This window comes from Zootoca vivipara, chromosome 9 (genome assembly GCF_963506605.1).
Source record: "Zootoca vivipara chromosome 9, rZooViv1.1, whole genome shotgun sequence".
NCBI classification, from domain to species: domain Eukaryota; kingdom Metazoa; phylum Chordata; class Lepidosauria; order Squamata; family Lacertidae; genus Zootoca; species Zootoca vivipara.
In genome coordinates, this window is record NC_083284.1 from 21,655,230 (window position 1) to 21,675,397 (window position 20,168).

At 41.9% G+C, this 20,168-nt stretch overlaps 1 protein-coding gene across 1 annotated transcript in view; it reads left to right on the forward strand.

Moving 5' to 3' along the window:
• The window catches only part of NFKB1 (nuclear factor kappa B subunit 1), a 64,518-nt gene that overhangs the window by 17,665 nt on the left and 26,685 nt on the right, over nucleotides 1-20,168 (forward strand). Inside the window, exons 4-10 of the mRNA XM_035111669.2 lie at nucleotides 340-380; nucleotides 4,328-4,426; nucleotides 10,527-10,675; nucleotides 12,941-13,104; nucleotides 14,558-14,716; nucleotides 16,062-16,166; nucleotides 19,274-19,365. Coding sequence (XP_034967560.2) covers nucleotides 340-380; nucleotides 4,328-4,426; nucleotides 10,527-10,675; nucleotides 12,941-13,104; nucleotides 14,558-14,716; nucleotides 16,062-16,166; nucleotides 19,274-19,365 — 809 coding nt within the window. The remainder of the gene's footprint in view (nucleotides 1-339; nucleotides 381-4,327; nucleotides 4,427-10,526; nucleotides 10,676-12,940; nucleotides 13,105-14,557; nucleotides 14,717-16,061; nucleotides 16,167-19,273; nucleotides 19,366-20,168) is intronic.

Consider the following 20,168-nt stretch of genomic DNA (forward strand, 5'->3'; position numbering starts at 1 on the left):
TAAGGCATCATATGCAAAATTGTGGCTTTGTAAATATAACATTTTATTTTTATAAATATAGAGGCAGTAACACCTCTTTTACTAACTCCTTGTGCTTTTTTGGGATATATAGATTATTCAATCCTAACTGAAACTTTTTCTCAGACCAGAATGTGCCCACCTGAGTATACTTGAAGGGGGAAGGGTAAATTCTGCAGGGAGGGGAGGAGGAGGGAGTGACAAAGGGGAGAAATTGAAAAGTGAACTGTTATCCTAAAAAAGCAAAATAGGAAAATCTTAGAATACTTATTTTTTAAAAAACAAAAACAAACTATCTTCCTTTCATTTTTTTGTAACAAGGTGATGGGCCATACCTTCAAATCGTTGAACAACCTAAGCAGGTAAGAGAAGACTATTGATGTTTTGAAATTACCACAACATTATTTCAGTTAACTGCTGTAATACTCGATTTAGAAATGTCGAACAACATTTTGTCCTCTGGTTCCATATCTAGCCTGTCTTGTTATGGGTGACTTAATATTGTTGTTTTTGCTTTGTTTGAACCTGTTGGGCATCTAAATGACATGAATAAAAATATATTCCTTTAAACAAGAAGATTCTCAATGAGGATGCCTTGTTTTGGCAGGGTAGCTGTAAGCTGTCCCTTATAAGACGTAAGGGAGCCCATAAGGCATGTGTGGTACTTATACAGTGTGGAGTAGCCCGTGTGGTTCCCTCCAGATGTTGGTCTGTGACTCCCAGAATCTCTGTCAATTGGCCATGCTAGCTTGGGCAAATGTACAACACCTGAAATTTCCATATTGACCATCCCATCACTACAATGTAGAATACATGTTTTCCCCAAAGGAGTATAGAATAGTTTACAAAGGAAAGCAATGGAAGAAAAGACCCTAAAATAAGAGCCAGTCAAGAACCGCGAATATTCTAGGGCTCAAGTCTTTGTTTTTTTATACTTTATTTCAGCATTGCCACCTAGATCTTTATCATCCATACCTTGTCTTGTTATGCAAATATCCCCCCTCCCCACCATTGTGGCAACTTTGGAAAGTAAGGTAAAGGGTAAAGGGACCCCTGACCATTAGGTCCAGTCGTGACCGACTCTGGGGTTGCGCGCTCATCTCGCATTATTGGCCGAGGGAGCCGGCGTATAGCTTCCAGGTCATGTGACCAGCATGACAAAGCCACTTCTGGCAAACCAGAGCAGCACATGGAAATGCCGTTTACCTTCCCGCTGTAGCGGTTCCTATTTATCTACTTGCATTTTGACGTGCTTTCGAACTGCTAGGTTGGCAGGAGCTGGGACCAAGCAACGGGAGCTCACCCCGTCACAGGGATTCAAACTGCCAACCTTCTGATCAGCAAGCCCTAGGCTCAGTGGTTTAACCCACAGCGCCACCTGGGTCCCTTGGAAAGTACCACCTGGGTCCCTTTGGACCCAGCGCCCTTTGGACCCAGCGCCACCTGGGTCCCTTTGGAAAGTATGTTGTTATGATTCTCTTTTTCTTTCTTTTTGAACGGGTGGTTAGTTGATCTTAAGAACAATAGTGGTTCCAAACTTCCATGCCCCACTTTTTTCTGGTGCCCCCTACCCTATAGCAAGGTTCTCAGCACGGCTCACACAGCCTGGCTCCCTACTTTTGATTTTCCTTTTAGGCAAACCACCTTGCCATCAGGCAACTTATGGATGGTTTGTCCTGCAAATCTTGTTATTCAATCCTAGTCTACAGGACAGGTACGAACCCTACTTTGCCTGGAACCAGGATCAGTGGAAGTAAATTATCACAGATGAGGAAGACAGGTACTAAAGACATCTAGCCACCTGCTTTTCTATTGTCAAAACAAAGCTTGACGTTTTTGTAACACTTTAGGAAGCTGTCTCAGGCTTCTTGTCCATCTACCAGTAGCCCAGGCTTCCTCAACCTCAGCCCTCCAGATGTTTTGAGACTACAATTCCCATCATCCCTGACCACTGGTCCTGCTAGCTAGAGATCATGGGAGTTGTAGGCCAAAAACATCTGGAGGGCTGAGGTTGAGGAAGCCTGATCTAACCCCATGAAATATTCAATGACTGCTCTCTGCAGTCTCAGGAAAAGCTTTTTCCTATCACCTGCCATCTGCTGCTTTTAACTGGAGATGCCTGGAACCCTCTGTATTCAAGGTATGCTTCTTTGCTACTTAGCTCTCGTCCCTCCCAATAATGATGTCTGAACCACTATACTGATGTAGGTTGCTCACAGATACAATTCCCAGCATTCTACAGTTCCCAGGATTATGTGGGGGGGGGGGGGATGAGCCAGCTATAAGTAAGGCAAGCACTGTTTGAGCAAATCCAGCACCGCAGGAACGAATTAAGCCCAGGGGTCAGCAAACTTTTTCAGCAGGGGGCCGGTCCACTGTCCCTCAGACCTTGTGGGGAGCCGGGCTATATTTTGAAAAAAAATATGAACGAATTCTTATGCCCCACAAATAACCCAGAGATGCATTTTAAATAAAAGCACACATTCTACTCATGTAAAAGCACGCTGATTCCTGGACCGTCCACGGGCTGGATTTAGAAGGCAATTGGGCCAGATCCAGCCCCTGGGCCTTAGTTTGCCTACCCATGAATTAAGCTATGCACCGTGTAAGCCCTGCATCATAGCCTCAATGCCTCCAATATGAAGTTGTATCTTAAGAATTGCCCCAGTGCTGCTTCTTGCACGAGCAAGGTATGGTTTCCTCTCCTGAGAATGTTGAAGCATTTGCAGCAAATTCGGAGTGAAAGTCGAACATCCGTTGTAGTGCTAAAATGGAAAAAGATCTGGACAGAATAGCTTTGCGGTTGCTTACTCATTTTGAGAGCTATTGTTTTGAGTAGGATGGCTAGCTGTGGGCTGAAGATGATTAGAATTTGAGACAGCCTCTAAATGTTGGAAACATGTGGCCTGCTTATTTGTTTGTTTTACTGTAGATATCTTGCTTCATCACATCAAGGGCTATGGGTACGATAAGGTTATGTATCTTTGTATCAGTGCAACAGTTTGGCGAGGTATGTTACACTTAAAGCAAGTGACTTACTGAAGGCCAACTTTGCAGTGGCCATGTTAGTGTGTTGCAGCAAAAATCATGGTGTTTCCTTGCCATGTATACGATTAGATAACTGTATAATTTTTAAATATTAGTTATGTTAATGTGATGTATGAGGTGTCATATTACAGTGTATGGTCAGCTGTAGTTGTATTTTAAGGTTTTAGGGAGGAACAAACCGAGTGAATACATCATTATAACTTTTGACCTGTCCCATTGTAGTTTTAAAACTTTATTTATTTCAAGATCTACAACTATCAAAAGAGAACACAGATTCATGACACATCAATTACTCTTAAAATACAACAGGCATTATACAATGAATTAGATATGGGTTTCCCAAACCTGGGTCTCCAACTGTTTTGAGCTACAACTCCCATCACCCTTAGCTAGCAGGAAAGTAGTGAGGGATTATGGGAATTGTAGTCCAAAAACAACTGTAGACCCAAGTTTGGGAAACCCTGGATTAGATTCACTAGCGTAAGGCTTTCCATTTGCACAATGCCCTCCCCAAATCTGCTCCAGAGATTTGAGGGAAGACCCAGAACAGATTTGCAGGATGCAAGGAGACCGAGAGTAGAGGTAAGGAAAGTTCCATTGCATAGCCAAAAGTTTTTGCGCTAGCAGATCTACTTTGTTGGAAACCACCCAATGTTCATAATAGCTACATTTAAAATGCCACTCTATCTAACAGCTCCTCCCTAACTCATCATGTAATTCCATTTCCTTTTAGTCCTACTTAAGAAATACATTCTCGTTATCTCTCAGTTTTATCCAATCCACAATTTATTGCATTTTAAGGGAGATTTATTGTATAGTCGTACCTTGTTTCTTAAATGGAATCCGTTCGACTTCCAAAAATGTTCGAAAACCAAGGCTCAGCTTCCAATTGGCTCCAGGAACTTCTTGCACTCAATCAGAAGCTGCGTAAGCCGGATCCGACCACATCCAAAAAATGTTCGCAAACTGGAACACTCACTTCTGGGTTTGCGGCGTTTGGGAGCCAAAATGTTCGAGTCGCAAGGCGTTTGAGAACCAAGGTACAACTGTATTGCCTTTCTTTCATTGTGTTACTCACTCTGGGGTCACTATGTGATGAAGCGTGGCACAGAAATTCAATAAGCAACATAAAATTAGTATGGAGCAGAGAAGAGTGAAGTAAAAAAATAATAATGCATTCTCTTTACTCGCCAGTGTAGTAAAGAAGCTGGCGCTGTGTGAGAAGTTAATTCATTAACCTTTTAAAAACTGATCTCCTCAGAGGGGTTTTCGCTTCCGATACGTTTGTGAAGGACCATCACACGGTGGGCTTCCAGGAGCTTCTAGCGAGAAGAACAAAAAATCATATCCACAAGTTAAAGTAAGTTCATAATTTACTTGTCATTTATTTTGTTGGTTATGATTATTAAACCATCGATTTGCTTGCTGCTTTATAGCAGTCTTCTCCAGCCTGATACTCTCCAGGTGTTGTTGGACTAAAACTCCCATCAGCCCCAGTCACCATGACCAATGGCCAGGAATGGTGTGAAAGGCACAAATACAGGATGGGTGACACCTGGCTTGAGAGCAGTACATGTGAAAAGGATCTAGGAGTCTTGGTAGACCACAAACTTGACATGAGTCAACAGTGTGATGCAGCAGCTAAAAAAGCCAATGCAATTCTGGGCTGCAGCAATAGGAGTATAGCATCTAGATCAAGGGAAGTAATAGTACCACTGTATTCTGCTCTGGTCAGACCTCACCTGGAAGACTGTGTCCAGTTCTGGGCACCACAGTTCAAGAAGGATACTGAGGGCAACCAAAATGGTCAAAGGCCTGGAAACAATGCCTTATGAGGAACGACTTAGGGAGCTGGGTATGTTTAGCCTGGAGAAGAGAAGGTTAAGGGGTGATATGATAGCCATGTTCAAATATATAAAAGGATGTCATATAGAAGAGGGTGAAAGGTTGTTTTCTGCTGCTCCAGAGAAGCGGACACGGAACAATGGATTCAAACTACCAGAAAGAAGATTCCACCTAAACGTTAGGAAGAACTTCCTGACAGTGAGAGCTGTTCGGCAGTGGAATTTGCTACCAAGGAGTGTGGTGGAGTCTCCTTCTTTGGAGGTCTTTAAGCAGAGGCTTGACAGCCATCTGTCAGGAATGCTTTGATGGTGTTTCCTGCTTGGCAGGGGATTGGACTGGATAGCCCTTGTGGTCTCTTCCAACTCTATGATTCTATGATTCTATGACCTGTGGTCGAAATATCTAGAGGGCACCAGAGCTAGGATGGTACTCACATTTTATTTTATTTTATTGTATGTACTGCTGCTGCTTGCTTTGGGTATAACAGGAATGGAGGTTGCAATAGAAAGAGGAAAGTCTTGCCTAGAAACTTCCCAACCAAAGCAGTGTGAAAATGACTGAAAAAGTATAATCTGTTACTGGAAGGGTGGGCAAAGGAATATTTATAAAATGTCAATTATACAGTTATACAAGCGGTTTGGTTTTGTTCCACATTAGTTCACAAATTTCACTTTTTGAAAAGAACTGTAGTAGCAGGAGCTCATCTTCGCTAACTCTCAGCCTTCCCTACCTTCTGATGATAAAATGGGGAGGAGAAGACCATGTGCACCAACTTGAGCTCCTTGGAGGAAAGGTGGGGTGCAGCAAATGCAGGAAATAAATAAATAAATAACCAAACCCTTGGGTGGGGTTCCCTAAGGATTTTGATTAGAAAAATGAAAAGTGTGCTACAGTTGTATGTACTTGCTGATGTGAAAGGTCTAAAGGGCTAATTCAGTTGGTTTGTTTTTATAAAAGGGAGAATTGTATATGCAAGGCTGCCATTTTTTATTTATATATGCTGGAGTCAGAATGCACAAAGCAATGGATAGCAAATTGCTATTTATTATTTAGCGTCAAGCTTGTATTTTGCCAAGTAGAGATTTGTGGTCACCTCATACTCCCCAAGCAATGTTAAGCTCCAGGGTAGAACTACAAAGCAAGTCTCATTTGAAGGAGAGAACTATGAATGCTTATGGTGTTTGTAGTATCTGTTCATTTAAAAAATCTATAGTTTGAACAAGTGCTGAGCAATGTTGCGCAAGTAGGCAATGTCGTTTCCAAAGCAATAGTGGCAGCCTGATCGAAATCCAGCTCTGAAAACTTAAGACCACTTTCTTTCTGCATGAATTAAAAAAATGCCTCCTTGGAAACTCCTGGCACACATCCTTTTTTTCCCAGCAGCAAAGACCAGTCTGGACTTTTTCAGCCCTTCCCCATCCTGCCAATAGACATAATATTCCAAGCAGGCTTTTTTATACAAAAGGCAGCTTTAAAGGCTCACATCCCACTTTGCATGAATAAAGTATATCTGCAACAGTACTCTACAATCTTTCTTGTCAACTTCTTTCTAAACTGCATTGTTCCAGTTGCATTTTGATTCTGCAAAGACCAAAGTCCTAGGCTGACTGTTGAGACTATGGCCTGATTTTCACTGAGGTGGCAAACCTATGTCTGGGCTGCACCCCTTCCGACTACATTATTTAATATTGTTCCTAATGTCTTTTATCCATGCAAAAGCAAGGCCAGAACCCGCCTCCCTTAAAACTAGTAGTCTTTTATGTACAGGGATTATTTATTAATTTTTGGTATGGAGGAACATTTAGTTATCTCACTCCCTGCTTGCATTCTGCAGTGTTAGAGGCTAGACAAGGATTTAACATCTCTTGTGACAAGTCTAGATTTGAAGCATGTATTCTGTGGTAGGTCAAAGGTTGTTTTGGAGTGCACACCCAATTTTCTTGTTCTACATATTTTAGCTGTTATTGGCATGGGAGTGCCATGCTTCATAGTGCCATGTGTCAAAATGAAGAACTGGGCCAGATGCAATTCAGTTCTATCTTGTAGAGGACATTCTCCCCTGAAGGACAAAGGGATGGGACTATGAGATCTGGGGCCTGTCCCCATCCATTTCCTTATTATTGCACTCTGTTGCTGCAGAAACATTTCTCTCCAGTCTGGCTCCATTGTGGGAAGTGAACCAGGCTAGAGAGGCAAGTGCTCAAGTGGAGTGCAAAGAGGGAAGGGAGCAGGTCCCAGCTTTATATCTAAACAGAGCTGATGCACAGCAAATGAATGTCACATCTATTTTGACCTTTAGTGTGTTACCTAGAGCTCACTGGCGAATAAAATATATTTATTTAAATGAATTTTGAAAATATGACATCAAAAATGTTCCCATGGTGTTTGTGGAAAGGGTAAGGTGTGGGGTGTCGTCCCCCCTTTCTTAACATTTCACCCATTTCATATTTTGTCATAGTTTCATTCCTTAAGCTGCGATCCTATATTTGCTTACCTGAGAGTCCCATTGAACTTGGTGGGATTTTGCTTCTGAGTAGACAGGTTTAGAATTCCACTGCCAGCCTTTCTTAAGTTTTTTATTATTATTGTCTTAATGTTTTGCTTTTTATAAATCTTCCTATGGCAACACCTGTTAGGAGAGGCTGGCAGATAAATATAGGGAAGTTCCTCAAGGCTACTTCACTGGCTTGTTAGTGCCTGTTCATGATTTCAAGTTTAGCCAAAAGGAAAGAGAAATATTTTGCATTCAATTACCCTTCTGTCAGCCTACCCTAGCTCCAGGTGCCTCCTTTTCATGAATGGCAAAAATTTTCAGTATGTTTTAACAGATCGTTCTAACAAATGATTTGTTAGAATGGACCTTGTGGCAAAATATATTTTACTCCATGGGTAACTGGAGATTTCCAACACACCACACCCCCACCCCATTTATTGTTATATTTCTGAATAGCAGTCCTATTTATCCACCAGGCTCCCAGAATAGTTTTAGGTGACATCACTTCAGCTAGGAGCTCAGAGCAGATATATTTTCATTACAGAGTTGAGAGGGAGAGGCAACTTGCCGCCAGCTCCTTCATCTTGTTAGGATTCAGTTCATTGGCCCTTGTCCAGCCCATTACTGTCTCAGGCACTGTTTCAGCACCAACACAACTCCACGTTGTTCAGATAATATGAAGGGATGACTCCAGACTCCAAAGCCCCTGGTGACCATAACCAGTGGCTTACAACACATGTTAAATAGCAATGGGGATGGAATAGATCTCTGCAGGACTTTACAGCACAACTGTCATGCTAAGCAAATGCCACCAATGCTTTGGGGGGGGGGATGGTACAGAACAGAATCACCGTATCACTGTGGCCACTTTAGAAGGATACCGTGGTTGATGGTATGAAAGGAGATCAAGGAGAGCCACTTGCCTGTCCTCCTCCCAAAGCAAGTCATCAAGCAGAGTGGCCAGAGCTGGTACTGGTACTGATTTGGAATTGGTCCAGATAATCAGCTTCATCCAAGCATGTCTAAGCCATACAACCATAAGAGCTTGGCTTGTGGAGTGAAGCCTAAGCCCACCTGTCTCTATGGGGCATGTTTGATGTGTCCCATGCAATATTCAATCTACATAGTACAAGCACACAGTTTGATTCTTTCCCTTTTCAGGAAAAAAAAATTTATTCAGTGCCCCCCCCCCCCTAGAAATCTATCTTCTTTAAGTGAAGGGGCAGGGCCAGCGCCACAGCCTGTATGCCATTGGCCAAATAAGCAGGCAAGCTGAGACCCATTTCCCGGGTCTGGGTGAAGCCAAGAAGGGTCCACCCAAGCTTGGGAAAATCCCTCACCTCCAGCATGACTGCTGGATCCAGGGGGAGGTGTTGTCGCCATCCTGCAACAGTGCCCAGCCTAGCGATAAGTGTCATTACAGCAGGGCCGTCTTTAGCATATGCACCGCCGGGGTGCAAAGATCCTCCCAGTGCCCCCCAATTTAGTTTAGCCCCCAAATTAACTTTTATTATGATTATGTTAGACACCATGCTTACACCTTATCTCTTGTTTACGAAAGAAGGGAGAAAAAGAAACAAACTTTTTTGTTTGCTCATTTATACACTTAGCATTCATCGTGAAATGAAGAAAAATGCAGCTTGCGGAATTCATAGTGTGTGCTCTAGGTGCATTTCTTCGGAAATGGAAAACTAAAATCGCGTGCTGAAAAAGGCATGTGTAGTAGAGCCCTAAGTACTAAGTAGTTAAAGAAAATGACGACAATTAGCGAAAATAAGCATTATTCTTTTAAGAAATTCTCTAAACGAATTTGAACTGTGAGTGATGAAATTAAAACGCAATTTGCAATGTTTCACTCGCAGAACCTTTGACACGACTGATCTTGTGCCGCCTGCCTGCCGCTGGCACGAGATCAGTGGTGTCAAAGGTGTTGGTGACCCTGCTGCCACATAGCAGCTCAATACAATATGTAACATAATCTTATGCGGCTTCAGCGGGGAGCACGTGGCGCCCCGCAGAATTCGGTGCCCGGGTACCCCGCACCCCTTGCACCCCCAGCTAAAGACGGCCCTGGATTACAGAACAGATAAAACATGTACAAATGGTTTTTCAAAATTTTATTTTTTCTTTCCTTACGTTTCCCCTTATTTTTATTCAACGTCCCCCAGTTGCACCTGAGGCTACCATCCCCCTGGATCATTCCAGCGCCCCCCCCCCAATCTCCCACTTTGGGAAACAGTGATGTAGACATGCATCCGTGTTCAAGAAAACACACAGGCCACAGTCTAGCAGATTAGAACAATGGATATGAGCATGCAACTAAGCTTCAGCTTTGGAAAATGAACCAAACAAACAAACTTCTGTGTTCACGGATCACAACACTGGCTGAGTTAGAAGCACCTGTGCAGTGCAGAACTACAAACCTGACACCCACCTCTGCTCACATGTCACATGGGCGCAAAGGGGAATCTATGCATTAGCAAACAAATCTGAGTAAACCCAGAGAGTTCCTGTCCTTGGCCACATTGGAGATGCAACTCTTAACACAGTAACATCTGGACAGCACTGCATTGGCTATGATGAGGCTGAATCCTTCATGTCTGCTCTTCAGATGTCATTACTTAATCCATAGCCTAGGGTAGGTGGCACCCAAGAGGTGGGGCATTACCAACTTCCACTATTTTCTGTTCAGGATAGAGAGGAGAAGTTAGCCTGATGTGGCCAGCAGCCTGACATCTGCAGCTGGTTGCCTGGTCCAATGAACAGTTTGTGGACAAGTTAGAAGTTTAGTCACTTACACAGACCAAGACTTCTTAACCCACTTTTGTGCTACTTGGGAACAGTTTTCAATTGGATAATCCAAAACCTGCTCTAGGGCTGAGGGGAGATGAACAAGCCATTGGTTCTTTTTGTGTTTTTAGTGTGATGCCTGCCATAGTTATGCTCTTTCATTATATTCAAATTTTAAATTAAAATTGCATCTTATTACGTATTTGCACTTTTGAAGACCTAAAATAGCTCCTACAGCCACACTATGGAATGCATTGCAAGCAACCTATGCCAGAGTCACAACAAATGTATCATGGCTCAGTAGTGAGAGTATTTGTTTTGCTTATTACAGATTTGCAATTATGCTGGGCCTGCAAAAGTCATTGTGCAGTTAGTCACAAATGGAAAGCATGCTCACCTGCATGCTCACAGCTTGGTGGGGAAGCACTGTGAAAATGGAGTATGCACTGTTAACGCAGGACCAAAAGACATGGTTGTAGGGTAAGTGCACCTGTGTATTTGTAATTGCAACTGAGATTCCCCCTCTTCTACCTCTGCACACTCTGACTAGGGACAAACCACCCTGTTTCGATGTAGTTTCTCAAAATTGGGTATAGTGGCAACCTATGGCTTCTTTCAAGAGAGGAAAATTTAGACCATTTCAGAGGAGTGGGGAGAGTGCAAACAGAAGGCTTGTCCACATAGTGTCAAAGCATTCTTAAGTGTTAAGTCTGAACTGGGGATAGGGGAAGAAGTTAGGTTCATATTTTGGGAATGTGCCCTTCCCAAAACAAGATGCCAAGGGAATTATAGCTCTGTGAGGAGTCTCCTAACAACTCTCAGCACCCTCAAGCAACTACTGTTCCCAGGATTCTTTGGGAGAAGCCATGACTATTTAAAGTGGTATAAAAGTGCTTTCAGTGTTTTGATGTGGGTGTGATGTAGCAATGAGAATGCTAAATCCTCGTTAATCCACTTCCTATTTTAAAGAGATTGTTCAGATAAAGTACACATTATATTGTTTGCAGAGTTTGATCCAGTTTCAAAAAACTGCTGGTTTGATGTCTTTAATCAAGTTTTTTGGAACATATATGCCAGTTTTGAAAGAATTCCAAGACATGCTGCTTTTAACACTTGAAGGTTTTTGGCTTTTGATGTTGAGACCCAACTTGCCAGCAACTTGAATTCAAAACTTCAGATTTGCTCTGTTGAGATTTTGCTGTGAATCTTAAAAGATTTGTCACGCTACCTGTTATGTGTTTTTTTATCCAAATACTGAAATAATACGTTTGCCTTGAGGACTCAAAACTTTTATTTGGAATGTAGGCATATTGTTTGCTTACATTTGTGATAATGTTTTGTTTTGTTTTAAGATCTTGAACTTCCCCTTAAATTCAGGGTATATAATTCTCAGCTATTTGTTCAACGATGCATATTGTTTAATGTCCTATTGCTGTTAAAACTAAAGCCCTCATAACCTTTCCCATATTACAAAAAAGTATTGAGTGAGTTAATCAGAGCTGTGTTTGCCATTTATTTGCAGTTATATTTTCTCCAAAGATCATAAGACAGCAAATATGGTTCTCCTTATTGCATTTTATTCACACAATAGTCCATTGACATGGGTTAAGCAGAGAGAGAAAGAAAGAGAGAGAGTGTGTGTGTGACTGGCCAAAGGTCATCTTAGATCAGCCATGAAGTGGGTTTCAGGACCAGTTGGAGATTTGAATACAGGTCTCTGTGGTCTTAGACACTCAAACCACTTTAACATGTTGAGTCATGGTATTCTCAAAAACAAAGAGAGCACAGGCAGTAGAAACATTTTAATTCCATTGCCTAAGCTGCGCTGACTGGGGCCAAGGGACCAGAAAATATAAGTAGCAATGAAAAACTGCACTGTACTCCCTTTTACGTGAAAAATTTCAAAGACCTACTGCAGGTAATGTTGGATTTTTTGATGTTGGATTTTTTGACAGTATTAATGTAAATACTGTCTGTTTAAGAGAAACAGGTGCCGGTGATTTCTGTTAATTGCTCACAGGCGTGGGCTCTGCTCCTTGTATATAAGGCTCTGACAGAAAGCCTTTTGTCTCTCTTAGTTAGATCTTTCAGTTTGATTAATCTCTTAGTAGATCACTCTCTCAGTTGAATGTATCTCTTAGGAGAACTGTATTTCTGTGAGATCAGTACCTTAGTTGGAGAATACTTAGTTGATTCTCAGTTTAAGAGATTCCCAGTTGAATCTTAATAAGAGAGACTCTCAGTTTAAGAGATTCCTTAGTTGAATCTTAGTATGAGAGTTGCTTAGTTATAATGCTAGCTTGCTGTTAATTCTTGGGTAGTTTAATGGGAGTTATGTGGGAGTCTGTGGGAGGTTTGGAATGGATTGAAGGTTGGAATGTGGGTAGATAAAGTTGTTAAGAGAAAAAGCATTTATCTTTAGTTTAAAGTCTCTTTTGAGTCAGTTTGTTTTTTCAGTTAACGAAACCCAACCGTTTGTATTTTCACCTGTATACTTTTACAAGTGTACAGCTAGTAAGAGGTTTCATATAAGAGAGATAATTCCCTACACTCTTGGTGGTGTTTTCTTAGCCAGGTTGACTTCTGACTGCGTATACTCTGCGTGAAGCGTACTTTAAAGGGCCGCTGGAAACTGGGATATATGACTTAGGTTAAGCAGGTCTCAATACCCAGTTTTCCCCAATATTATTCTTACCATATATATATATATATGCCAAAAGATAATTGTCTTGTACTTCTGTGTAGATTTCCAAACCTGGGGATACTGCACGTTACAAAGAAGAGAGTCTTAGACACACTGGAAGCACGTATGATTGATTCCTGTAAAAAAGGGTATAACCCAGGACTCCTAGTACATCCTGATCTCAGCTATATACAAGTGGAAGGTGGAGGGGAGAGACCGCTAACAGGTGGGTGATAACTGACTGTGGTTCAGGATCTCTCTTAACACGGGAAATGATTTCTTGCTGTGCCTGTCAACTCTTTATTTTCTATTCCTTAAAATAAGTATCCCCCAGTTTAAAAATAGTTAGTCCTGCTCACTTGAATTTCTCAAAGGAGAAGAATGATACCACTTGTGATGTTTTTAGAAGAAATAAAATACAATGGGAAAGGAAAGCAAAAGCTGCTTTGTGCTGCAATGTATGCTAACAAAAACATTTTCAAAGTTCATTTCTGCATTAATAAGTCCCACAGTCTTGAAGGTCATCTATCCATCCATCCATAACTAATTACTAGAAGGTTGTCTAATTTTAGCTTAATTTCCATCTAATTTCCATCATCGCATGGGAAAATTTAGAGGTAGGGCTTAGCGATATGTTCCGCGTGGTCCCATAGTCCTTACCCTCCCTCCCAAAGGTCTCTGTAGAAATGCCGGAGATTGAACCTGGGACCTTCTCTTTGCAAAGGAGATGCTTTTCTCAATAATGTGTCTGCTACATTCATATTTGATTGCACAAAGGAAAAACAATATCTACAAAGTCCATAAATGTTCATACTCCATGGAAGTTGCCCTTCCTGTGCCTCTTCTATTGGTATAGTCGATAAAGTTTCACTAGGTTCTAATAAAAGTATATGATTTACCTTGGCCTCTTAATAGTTTCATTTTGAGGTTTTTCCAGCAGTGCTGCTTTCCTGACCATTTGATACCAAAATTCCAATGTAGCAGTTCTTCTGATGTCTGGCAATAATGTTTGAAGCCAGTCCCCATGTGCTTCCTTAAACATAGAAATGTATTCCAAGTGCATTTATTGGGGAATGCCCAACATAAATAAAGTTAGTTTTATTTGCAAAAGTTGCTGGGCTCCGAGTCAGCTTCATGTTGGATGCTACCAATATCTTTAATGGAAAGTTTCAACTTATTCCACCAGAGAACATCCTTTTCTTCAGTTTGCCAAAATTTGCCTTGTATGGTTTATTTAAATTTCCAGTTATTGGAATGCCTAAATAATGGCAGTTATGATAATGTGTAGAAATTAAAATAATATCATATAATGCTGATTGAAGCTTTAGTAGAATGTCAAAATAGGCCTAGATGTAGTGATCACCATATCGCCTGCATGCATCAAGAAATTCGTTTCCCTTAATGGTGATTCCATGAATTGGTTGGTTCCGCTTTAAGCCTTCTTGCTAGTAGTTCTAATGCCAAGATAAGTGCAGTTAAGGAGCATCTTTGCTTCATCATTTTTTACATACACGCACACGGCAGTTTCATGATTGGGTTGACTATTTGGTGACATTGGATGAAGCCTTTATTTTGCCTGCGGAATCTTCTCTTCTCCCATCCTCACTCCCACCTTTGCCGGTACCACCATTACAGACATAAGGCTACAATAATTCAGTTCCTTTCTTCCTTGACTGCAGAGAGAGAAAGAGAAATCATTCATCAGTCAGCTCTTCAACAGACAAAGGAAATGGACCTCAGCGTAGTACGGCTCATGTTTACAGCGTTCCTTCCTGACAGCACTGGCAGCTTTACAAGAAGACTTCCACCCGTCTTGTCCGATCCTATATATGATAGCAGTGAGTCTCTTGCCTATCTTCATTCATTCTACTATGGCCAAATCCCAGTCCAGTGCTTATTTTGATTTATGACTGCTTATCCTTGTAGGGGTAGAGAGGCTGATCCCCATCACTTTTAACATTCACTGAAACTTTGAGTCTTTTTAAGAATAGAAAATACCCTGTAATGTCTGAGAAACATAATTCCCTATCACTCTACGACAGTATACACTGTGCATGCGATGCAAAGGAGAACTCAGGACATGTTTGTTTGTGAGGCATAACTAGTGTTCCTTTTAGCGTCTCCCTTGGTGCACCCAAAGGGGTCAGTCAAGTTCTAAGGTTATGACTTATAGATCTGCAAATTAATGACATGCTGCCAACTAAACTGCCTGTAAAATGCCTGTCATTTCGAAGAGCTTTGATCTTTGGAGTTTTCTTTGCCACACAGTTAAAATGTTTGAAGACTAAAGCATACAGGGCATAATCCAAACAACTCCCAAGGGTTTGTGGATGGCATGTTGCAAAGGCTTGAGAATATGGTTCAGCTAGGGCTTGGGTGCCACTTAGCAAACCTTATAGTTGGGTGGTAGATTGGCTGTGGCAAGAAGTACGGGGCACATCTCAGCTCTGATAGTCCTGAATGCACTGTGGACAAAGCAGGTAATATATTGGAGACTTTGAAGAAGTGTGTTGTGAGACCTCTTGGGTATAAACAGGAAACTGAACTCTCCTCCACCTCCACCCCAGACTTTCCAAACCTGCTATGAGCCACAGTCTAGTGAATCCACTTTGTCCTTGAAACCTTCAGCCCCCACCTCTGACTATAAAATGGCTTATTCCCTGTGGTCTGAGACTGGGGGCCTGGCATCCTGCTGTACATCTGAATTTCCAGTCCTCGTGTGTAAGGAATTGTTTTTATATCTGTTTAATTATCAAGCAAAAAAAAGATGTTGGCAATACTTTTTTGTGGGGGCGGGGGAGGAGTAAGGCCTGCTAAAGAAAGCCTTGTATGTGGAACCTGTAGCAACTTTCTCCTTTGGAAATGGTATGAATCACAATGATGGTCTCTGTTTTGTGGTTGTATTTCATTTCCCCCCTATCCTTTCTTCAACTCAGTTCAGTAAACTGTAACCTGCCTTTAAGTAATCTTGCCAACTCTTCAATGTATTATAACTCTTACTATGGCCGTATTATAATATTAAAAGATGGATCAGATGTTCCTCCACTTACTAACTTTAGTGTCGATTCAGTACAGTTATGAATATTGTATTGATGTATTTCATTTTAACCTTGAAAATAAAACATGGCTAGAGGAGGCTCTTGCAGGAGTAAACTTCATAGACTCCCCGTTTTTACCAAACAGAAGCCCCCAATGCATCTAACTTAAAAATTGTACGAATGGATCGGACAGCAGGCTGTGTGACAGGAGGAGAAGAGATTTACCTTCTTTGTGACAAGGTTCAGAAAGGTAAGAACTCAGGATGCTTTATCATATTTGAGCATGATTCTATGATAATCACTAGGACTGCATAACAACCACTGTTCTAAGTGTGTCAAACTATGGCAGGGGTCAGCAAACTTTTTCAGCAGGGGGCCGGTCCACTGTCCCTCAGGCCTTGTGGGGGACCGGACTATATTTGGGGGGGGGGAATTAGCGAATTCCTATGCCCCACAAATAACCCAGAGATGCATTTTAAATAAAGGGACACATTCTACTCATGTAAAAACACCAGGCAGGCCCCACAAATAAGCCAGAGATGCATTTTAAATAAAAACACACACATTCTACTCATGAAAAACATGTTGATTCCCGGACCGTCCGAGTGCTGGATTTAGAAGGCGATTGGGCCGCATCTGGCCCCCGGGCCTTAGTTTGGGAACCCCTGAACTATGACCATAATCACACTATACATTTTTTAAGGTGTTTATGGGAGGGGGGGTTATTGGTTTGTTTCTGTTTTATTCTGTATTTTGTGTTGTCATTTCATGTGTGTATGTTGTGAACCACCCTGTGATCTTCATACTGATAAACTCGTATACTGATTAAATAAATTAAATAGTAATACATTAAAACACTATGATACCACTTTAAACGGTCACGGCTTCCCCCAAAGAATTCTGTGTTTTTGAGAGTTGTTAAGAAGCCCTTATTCCCCTTACAGAGTTAGAATTCCCATAATTTTCTGAAAAGAAGGATTGATTTTTTAAAAGCATACTTGAAAGGCATGGTGTGGATGTGACATGTAACTGGAGAGACTCAGACCTCATTTCAGCCATGAAATTTATTGAGTGCATCTAGGTCAGTTACTATTTGCCAGCCTGGCCTGACTTGGGTGCTTATAATGTGGATAAAATAGGGGTGGAAGGACTATTCCTAGCACCCTGAGCTCCTTGGAGGGTGGGTGGGATTAAAAAAGGAACAAATAGGTCAAACAGCCTTTGCCAAGACCATGTTTTATTTTGTAAGAAAGTGCCAGGCTGGGTTGGGGGGGGGTGTCATCTGTTAAATTGCAGTAATAAAGCAATGGCCCTTATACTGGGCATATGCAAGGTTGACCTACAGTCGTACCTTGGTTTACGACCCGCTCGGGTTGCGAACACTTCGGGTTACGAACTCCGTAAACCTGGAAGTGTTTTCGGCGTGTGCGCGTCCCGCGCATGCGCAGAAGCAGTGTGCATGCTTTGCGCAAAGCGCTAAAATCGCGAAAAACACGCTATGCGCATGCGCAGAAGCGGCGCTCGGTTTGCGACCTTTTCGGGTTACGAACCGCGATCCGGAACGGATCGTGTTCGTAACCCGAGGTACTACTGTATTGACAATATTTAAACAATCATTGTTTCTGAGATAAAGAAAATGGAAAAATCTTAGAGCTCAGTGTTTTATACCATGGTTCTGTGGCACTATTCATAGTCAGAGAAGCAGACTGGTGCCTGTGTGACAGAAATGTCGAAACTTCACATGGTTGTTGCGCTTTTACTTGATGTTTCTATATCAATTTAAAATGGATGCCCTGAAACTGAAATATTTTTAAATTTTGACTGGTGTATTGGTGTGGGATTTTGTTCAGTTTTTAGAATGTCTTCAGTGTTTTTTATTATTATTACGGAGTTTTATTAAATTGCAATATGTAATTATGTTATACATAATAAAAAAGTGTAAATATGCCTTGAGTGTAATTTGGCAGAAAGATAACCTAAAAATTCCATTAAAAAACATTCAAGCCTATTTCCTGCTATTCCAAATTGCAGTAAATGTCCACAGGAGGGACAGTTTACTCCCTTGTTTTGACATTTTATGAGTAACTTTTCTGAAGTCTCAGAAAGTCATTTCTAATCCAAGGAAGGGAAGTGAAAAATGTGTGTGTTAAAAGCTGCTTTTTTTTGTTTTCTTGAAGTCTGACTAAATGGAAACCCCAAAATGGGGTTTTCCCTTAACATGAACATAGTTTTCCCTTATGACATCATTTGTTGAAATCTCTCAGTCCTTGAGAATTGAAATGTATAAAGAGAAAGTTAGTAGGGTTTTTCACAGTAAAAGCTTCCAGATTAAAGAATGGGAGATAAACACCCATCTACTGACCCCTTGATTTAGAAAGGAGCAAACCTCTTTGGACAACACCAAAAGATGGAAAATACAGTCCCTTTTTTGGTAAAATTGCAGTCTGGAGATGATACCTCCAGTCCTGTAGGGATTCCTGAGCTCGTCCGCAAGTTTGTATTCCAGGGCTTGGGAACCTATGGCTATCTGGTTGTGATTGGATTACAACTCCCACCATCACTGACTATTAGCTGAGGCTGATGGGAGCTGGAGTCCAAACAACATTTGGAGAGCCACAGGTACCAACAACCTGCTGTATTTCTTCTATGATGTACAGCACCTACAACTTATAGATAATAGATTCCAAATGTTGTACATTTGAAGGGTGCTAGAGTGCTGAAGGCTGACGACAGCCAAGGAGGAACTTTTATTCCTATGTCCCATTTCACCCCCTACCCGACAATCCGAATCTGCAGCCTAGGATGAATTGGCCTGAAGGGGTTTCATTTTGTCTTGCATGCCACTCTGGTTTAGCTGTACTTGGAAGTGAATTTTAATAAAATGGTGTTCCGGTTGATCCAAATGGTCCAGTTTCATAGAGCATAGTAGGATCTAATTTTTTGCTATCTTCAAAGCCCTCTGAAGGAGAAGAGCTTTAACCTCCCACATGAATGAAGGGATCAGGCAAGTTAGTAAAGCACCTTTGCTGAGAAAGTCCTGTCTCATGTTGCCACCAAACCCACCACATATCAGTTGGACGGGTTTGGGGTGGCCTTGTAGAGCAAGGCCTCGGGAGATGACCTGAGCCACATAGGCAGGTCTGTATGAGATGAGGTGATCCTTAAATGGCTCTAGACCATTTTAGGATTTAAAAGTAAAAAACCAGCACCAGGGTATAGAAACCGACAAAGGGCTAGTGAAAGTGGATTAGATTGTAGTAATATGCTCCATGAATCTTGCCTAAGAAAACCCTTACTGTCCCCATTCTGGACCAGTGCTATATCTTAACCAGTTATTAACTTGTGTCTGCGATACAGATGATATTCAGATCCGTTTTTATGAAGAAGATGAAAATGGTGGTGTCTGGGAAGGGTTTGGAGACTTTTCGCCTACTGATGTGCACAGACAGGTATGCCAACATTGTCAAGATGCATTAGTAGTAACTTTTGTAAACCTGTTTTGTGATCAGATATGATCAATTTCACTGTTCTGTTGACTTGAAATGGGCTTGGCGAAATGGCTATCCTTAGGCAAGAAATTTTTTTGGCATCTGCTTTGAGGCTCCCCTCCCTCCCTTATGCAGGGGTCGGCAAACTTTTTCAGCAGGGGGCAGGTCCACTGTCCCTCAGACCTTGTGGGGAGCCAGACTAGATTTTCTTGGGGGGGGGGATGAACGAAATCCTTGTTGTTGTTTAGTCGTTCAGTTGTGTCCGACTCTTCGTGACCCCATGGACCATAGCACGCCAGGCACTCCTGTCTTGCACTGCCTCCCGCAGTTTGGTCAAACTCATGTTCGTAGCTTCGAGAACACTGTCCAACCATCTCGTCCTCTGTCGTCCCCTTCTCCTAGTGCCCTCAATCTTTCCCAACATCTGGGTCTTTTCCAGGGAGTCTTCTCTTTTCATGAGGTGGCCAAAGTATTGGAGCCTCAGCTTCACGATCTGTCCTTCCAGTGAGCACTCAGGGCTGATTTCCTTAAGAATGGATAGGTTCCTTAAGAATGGATAGGTTAAGAATGGAACGAATTCCTATGCCCCACAAATAATCCAGAGAGGCATTTTAAATAAAAGGGCACATTCTACACATGTAAAAACACTCTGATTCCCGGACTGTCCACGGGCCAGATTTAGAAGGCGATTGGGTCGGATCTGGATCTGGCCCCCGGGCCTTAGTTTGCCTACCTATGCCCTTATGTCTGTGAACAATTTGGGA